Here is a 6,945-nt window from a genome sequence, read left to right as displayed (position 1 = left end):
AACATTCCCCAACAGAACCAGTGTGTGCAGCTTGTCACACAACATCTCAGAGCCAAAGCTCAATGCACATGAGTATCCAGACAGGACTGGTAAGCCCCAGAAGTCTGACTTGCACAAACCTCAGCATGTCCATGGTTTTGTCAAAGAACAGGTCCTAATCAGAAGGGTAGTGGGTCCATAGGTCCATGAGCCAATCAATATGCATGAAAGGTGTTGTGCTCTCAGTTCTTTCCTCTTGTTCTTTTAATATGGTCTCACCCCTCCCTTGCAGCAGCAACAGCTGCACAGTAACGCAAGGAACCAGTTCAAAACGCTGATCTAGCTGAGCAGTAACTGCTTTCTTTGCTAGAGCAGTTTATGGCTGGCTCAGGTGCCCAGTCTGGTTCACTGGTGCAATACTGACAAGAAAAGGGTGGGTGGTGATGGGAAGAGGAGAGAGGATGGGACTCAGCAGCCCAAACAGAGATTGGTTTACACTCACAGGATCTCCATCCATGATCCAACTATGAACAGCAGATGCTGTGCCAACAGGCACGCTGGTGGCCACTGTGAATTTAAACAGACTCCAAATGGGGACATGGTTTTCAGAAATAAAACATTTCTTTTAATTGGCAAGTAGAACACACATTACAGGTCATTAGTATTTTATAAACAATATTAAGTTACAAATACATGTTAAAAATTGCAGTTCATGGCAGCTAAAAGCTTGGAGTCCAAAATGCATCTTTGCAATGCATCATTACTTCCCTTTCCCCAGTCTGCTGGGTGAAAATGAATAAAAGATCATATATCATCTACTAGGAGGTGGTCTACCATATATGCAAACAAAAAGAAAACCTCATTCCTAAGAGCATCACTAACAAACAGAGGCATTTCAAAGTACTTCAGCCATCTTAAATCATGTCAGATGCAATGAGGACACAGTTAAGAATTACTCTGTAACACCTGAAGCAAAGACACAGACATCTTCACATTAAACTAATAGTTCAATGCTTTCTGATCCAATTCAGTTTAAAACCAGTACTAGCTTCTACCCCACAGTGGCCTAAAGTTCATCATGCAGGCTTCCAAGCCATCAAAGCTAGATGTTTGTTTATCAGACCCTTACACAGAGAAAAAATACGGTGTACAACTAAACAGCATACATAAATATGTATTTTATATTTAGCAGATCTTTATTCCCCTTCTTAATGACTTTTGTTGGTACTAGTGAGATACACAGCTCATTCCATTTTCACTACCCTCAGAATATTAACAAGTTACCATTATGTGTGTTAATATACTAAATATCCTTTAACAAATCTCTTTTAAAAAGTATTTAAAAACATTTTTGGAAAAGTAGAAATCTATTTTCCAGAAAAGCAAGTGGTACTAGGATAGCATGGACTCCAGTACATAAACAACCTTTCAGAGAAAATCCATCTTGACTACTTCTGTGCCCAGGAATCAGTGTGTCTCATCTGCCAGATTTGTATTCTATTCTCACTGTGGTGGTAAAAGGTCATCAAAACCAGCTTACTTTGCCTTTCAGTTGGCAGACTTTCAAAGATTACCGTTCACTGGACTGCATAAGAGATACAAGTAGCTTTGACATGAGTTCATTTCTTTCTTACTCATATTTATGACAGTCAGTTTTATTATACCACTGAGATTGCATCTTCAAAACCAGTCTGCTGAATGTGCCTGGAGAAATGACTTAGTATCTCAAAAATATCAAGAGTACCATTCAGATCTGAATTTCTATTAAAAACTGCACAGTTAGCAAAAATTACGCTGCTGTAAAAACAAAAGGCCTTCTCCTTGGCCTGCTCAGAATACAAGCTACAATGCAAGAGATTACACCAGAGGGTTTTTTCTCTGCTTCTTTTCTAAATGCAGGCATTAAAAGTAAACTGTTACTAAGCTTTTCCTACGAGAGCACGCAGGGGTGTGGCATAATATACATTAATCAGGAACAAAAAACAGTAACAAACAACCATTCTAGAAAATGCTGCATATTAGCAGCATGCTTGGTTTCCAAAACATAACAAATCGCATGGGAGTTGTCAAGATGAAGTCCACACACCTTGATCATTGAACTGATCACTAGATTCTGAGAAACCAAAGCAAATTCAAAAATACACATGACAACAACTACCTAGAAGGCAGAGTTTTATCATCTGTCAATAACCAGATGAATAAAGTGCATAGCAAATATTATAACAGTTTCTTGAAAAGAGAATACGTTTACCAAGTCTCAAAGTTTGTAAGCTTGACACTTATCCATACATTTTGCTACATGTGTGGCTTCCCTTTTGTTTTGCTATTTAGCTTCACTGAACAACCCTTCAGCACTGTCCTGTGATTTCCTTTGTACTTCATATGGAATGTGCTGAGATCTCTGACTGTTGCCTGATGTATGTCTGGAAGCTCTTGTCACCAATGGGATGTTCCCTAAAAAAAAAAAAGAAAAAAAAGTACTATAAAGTTTTCTATCAGGACATGAAAATCGCAGAGCAGAAAGTGGAACAGACAAAACTTTTTCCCCAAGTTTGTTTTCAAAATTATAATTGTAAGGATAATGCTGCATCTTACTTCACCTAGAAGAACTGACTGATGGACTTGATCCTCTTTTTTGTCAGCTATATGCAGAATGCTTTATTTATGCGTACACAAAATAGATTCATGTGGTTGTATCAACCACTCTTTCCATTTTAAACCAACTCTCCAAGATAAGCTGGTAAATACATTTATATTCTGTTATTAAGTGCTCAGCCGATGTTCAAATTTTAAAAACAACAATGTAACAAATCCACACTGTTTTTTAAATTAATGAAACTGCATAAAAATCAAGCATTTAAAAATTCCTTGCAGTTCTTTAAAATATGGTGATATCAATCCTAAGTCATAGTCCTACTTTGCATGTCTTTACAGGATCTTCTTTGGACAAAATATGGTGAAGGCCAGAACATAAGCAAGGGAAGTACCATTTCTCGGGACTGTTCCCCTGTTTCAACACCCATTATACTTACTGGCTTCCATACTTTGTCTTCTTAAATTTATCCCTCTTATACTGAGCATGTTCCTGCTCTAAAGTTGCAACACCTTCAATAATCAGCTTTAGTGTTTTATACGTCTCCTTAGGGTCATCAATGATGAATGTAGAATATTCTTCCTCTTCAGGTCCATCATACACAGATTTGCTGCCACAGGCCTCTGGAGAAAAAAAATAAAGTACAGGAATAGATATCAGGCAGCAGGGAAAAGAGTAACACATGCAGACTAAAAATACTCCGTTCTGGGGTTCATACAGTTCCTTGGTTTGCTTCTGTATGACCACCACAGAACTGTGGCTGACATCTACAGAAGTTCTCTGTCCTTTTGCTGAGCTGCTGGTAGACACAGAGGCTTGTCCCATGTCTGTTCCCTCCTCTTCATCTCATACAGGAAGGGCAGCAACTGGCTTGGTGGGAAGTTTTCCTTCACTGCACAGGCGATGCTTTCGTGTCCATGACTATTTAGCAGTACCCCATGTACAGTTTGCAAACTGACACTGGCCTGACTCTGAGCAGGCCAACTCTGCAGCACAGTGGCAAAGTCAAGTATTCACTTGTGAAAGGTTCCATCCCTAAGCAGCAAGTACAGACTGAATTCCAAACCATTACAGGCTGAAGAAGTAACGTTTTACCACATGACCCCTAAAAGATTAATACAATAAGCATAAGCATAACATGCCATGATTACTGCCTTCTTATTGAGATATTTAGAGGGGGAAAGTTACACTACTTTCTGATCTTAACAGGGAAACTTCCTGGCTAAGATATATGGACACTGACTACACGTGAACAATTGTAACATATTCCTTGTGTAATCTACTCCTGCACTGTAGCCGAGGGGGAAAGATAATATTTTGCTTTGTCTCTCTTTTTCCCCAGCTTTCTAGCTTTACTGCTGTCTCACTTTCAGCTTTCAAATTCCCTTCCCCCTGCTGCACTGTCTGCACCAGACCTGTGTCCTTTTCCCCAATGCTGAAACTTGATGCTGGCTCTGGTAATGAGGATCCAGAACAGGGGAAAGCTGGGCACTGGTTCAGACAGTTCGGAAGTGGTGGTAATCTTAAATTTGCAATTGCACAGTAGCCAGGAACAGATTGAAGTGCTTTCCAATCTGTGTGTTTGACACCACTGGCTTATCTCATATTTTAAAATGAAGTCCTATTTAAAGATCAGTGCCACAGTGAAGGCTTCCCCACCACTCCCTGTGCTAAACTGGGATTTCAAGTCTGGCACTGTATACACTGGATACTTTTCTTGGCATGCCTACTAGTACCAACTTCCTCTGCTGTCTCTTCTTTCTTTTTCCTTTACATCACATCTCTGTTCCTCTCAGCTCCTGAGGGTTTCCCAGACAAAACTCCACTTTTCAACATTTCACAGACATCCACAGGTCATCCTTGACAGGTAATTCAAAAAGAGCCTTCCTGAAGAAACCATTTGTATCCAGCCTGTTCTTGAGATCTGAATCAGGGAATGTGCACATGACTTCTGGTAACACAAAACCATATTCCACTGAAACCTCAACTTTGCTTCTTGTCAGGATCAGTAAACTTCTGGTTCAGTGCTGGCTGTGATTTGTCAATTCAGAGCATCCAAGCAACGCTCTGTGTCTATGCTATTTTAGGATGATGTGGTTAAGACCATATTTCAAACAACTGTTATTACGCAAAGAACTTCTAACAGACCATGAGACTGCACACTGCACCAAGAATAATTCACACAACTGCCTCAAGAAAACAGAAGGGGAAACAAGGGAAATGGTCACTGTGTTCTTGGATGTGACTTGCAAGGCTAGTCTAGCTAGAACATTTCACGGGTATTTTTGCTTTCATAAGTGTATTGGAGATGCAGTGATCTTTTATTCTCACCTTGCATTTTCTCCAATTTTGGCATATACAAGTTGAAAAGAGAGTAGATGCGCTCAGTTTCTCTATCTCCATCTATGTCCAGTTGTATATTTGCTGGCAGGCCTCTGCAAGGTATCAAGAACAGAAGTTATATGCTAAACAGTATATAATGGCAAAAAAAAGCACTTAACAAGAAAGAAAGTAAAAGTGAGTACTCATGAAAGCCAACAGATTGTGTGCAATAGAGCTCAAACTTTCCCCCAAAGAAGAAGTAGACAAGTTCAAATTTCTTTATGCCTGTATTTATCCAGCATGCTTTCACTCTGACTTGAAAGCAAAGGCTGTATCAATCTCCAGATATTTTGGTGAATTAGTCTGCTATAACCAGATGGAGGAGCCAAAGCACTGAACTTTCAACCATCCAGGTCTTACATTATGAGACTAACTACCACTACAGACTTCTTACTTCTCTCAGTTTAGATGAAAACTGTTTCCTACAAACCAGACAGTATGTCTTCATTTATCAGACAGCATGGATTGGCCCCTTAGAAAAAGTTCCGTTTAGAACTAAATCTATCAGCACATGATTGTTCCAGGAATTTGCAAACAGGACCTTGAAGGGATTTTATTAATGGCAGGTGAATCAGAACCAAAATATCTTATCCCACAGTCAACTCCTATCACTGTCTTTAACTCTAAAACCATCAAGATTTTGACCAAGACATGCCGATACTGACAGTATCAGAAACACCAATAAAAATGGCCTCTGAAACCACTATGACACCTGCACACCCGGCAGATCTTCTTGGTACCTGCACACCTGCAAGTCACCCCGCAGAGACATGCACACCCAGGGCAGGACCCAGACTACTGGCATGTTACCAATCCTTACCCTGTGCAGGGTGTGCAGCCAGGAGTATTGTCTGCAGTAGCTTTACAGCAAAGCCAGTGGCCATTAAGATAGGCAGAGGGATGGTAGACCGTAAGGCGCTTCTTGTTGCACTGGCTAACTTTGGTGAGGATATCAATCCAGTCCTTGGCCTCCACACAATTATTTGCTTGGATATACAGGACTCTTCTTTCAGGCTGGATCACCTGGAACATCTGCAAATAAACCACAGAATGAATCCGTGAACCTAAGACTAGATTCAGAGTGAAGATTTATCAGAGGAAAAACACAGCATACTGAAAGAATGCACCAATAAATAGATTTTGACACAAAACCAAGCAGCAAATGTGCCTTTAAAAGAACAAGACCTTTCACATGGTACAAGGAGTAAGATACCATTCCTGCAGGAGATGATTTACAGACAGCTAATATCAACTTGGTGGTTGGGCCTCAAAAAGATTTTTTGTCAGCCTTGGGGATGCAATTTTAGTAATGCTGCAGCTCCAAGTTTTGGAAGGCTGACAGAGGAACCCAGTGTTGGCCTAAAAGGAAATGCTAGTCAGCAGGAGACAGAAAAGAGAAAATCAAGAGTTTGGATGCAGCCTTAGTGAACAGCTTTGCTTTAACACTGCCATTTCTCTAGTCCTTTTAATACCTATTTCAGTGTGACTCTTAGCTTTTAATAACTTCCACGCTTCTGTTTCCAACTATAGCTGCTATTAGAAAATCCCATCAATAGTGCTTCTCTTTAATTGAACATCAGGTGGTTCAAATAATTGCACAGTAGTTCTGTATTATGGGTTGGGCATCTAAAATCTAAACTAGAGCTCTCCGGTCTGTTCAAAACAGCTTGCAACCTAAAATGGCTGTTAGTTTCCTCCTCTTGAAGAAGCAAGTTTTTGATGCACAGCCTTATTGCTTGATTACACTGATCATGCACTAAGCTCAAGTGAGTGATCTGAACTGCAAATTTTTGAAAGACAAATATCAACCATTTTCATTTCCTCTAGCTTCTGCGAATACTTAATTTTAATGTGTTTTCTGCTCTCTCTCAGGTATTCCTAAATTATCCTTCCCCCTCTACTTCTTCATTTGATTATTCAAATGATTAGACATTACCTTGCCCACATCATAAGGAATATAATCTTCCAAAAAGCTGGTTTTCTGTGCTATT

At 39.9% G+C, this 6,945-nt stretch overlaps 1 protein-coding gene across 3 annotated transcripts in view; it reads right to left on the bottom strand.

Annotated features, from left to right (window-relative positions):
• Nucleotides 1-578: 578 nt before the first annotated feature.
• RASA3 (RAS p21 protein activator 3) overlaps nucleotides 579-6,945 on the bottom strand; it is a 129,154-nt gene continuing 122,787 nt past the window's right edge. For 2 of the 3 annotated variants that reach the window (XM_017817379.1, XM_017817380.1), the window contains 4 exons: nucleotides 5,775-5,986; nucleotides 4,904-5,007; nucleotides 3,012-3,195; nucleotides 579-2,433 (listed from right to left, as the gene is read on the bottom strand). In XM_017817379.1, the coding sequence (XP_017672868.1) occupies nucleotides 2,358-2,433; nucleotides 3,012-3,195; nucleotides 4,904-5,007; nucleotides 5,775-5,986 (576 nt within the window). In that variant the 3' untranslated portion in view covers nucleotides 579-2,357. The remainder of the gene's footprint in view (nucleotides 2,434-3,011; nucleotides 3,196-4,903; nucleotides 5,008-5,774; nucleotides 5,987-6,945) is intronic. The other variant, XM_017817381.1, reaches the window with a different exon arrangement.

This window comes from Lepidothrix coronata, unplaced genomic scaffold, assembly GCF_001604755.1.
Source record: "Lepidothrix coronata isolate B3197 unplaced genomic scaffold, Lepidothrix_coronata-1.0 Scaffold60, whole genome shotgun sequence".
Lineage (NCBI taxonomy): Eukaryota > Metazoa > Chordata > Aves > Passeriformes > Pipridae > Lepidothrix > Lepidothrix coronata.
Note: the sequence above shows the minus strand (reverse complement) of the source record. Positions and strands in the feature narration are given on the sequence as shown.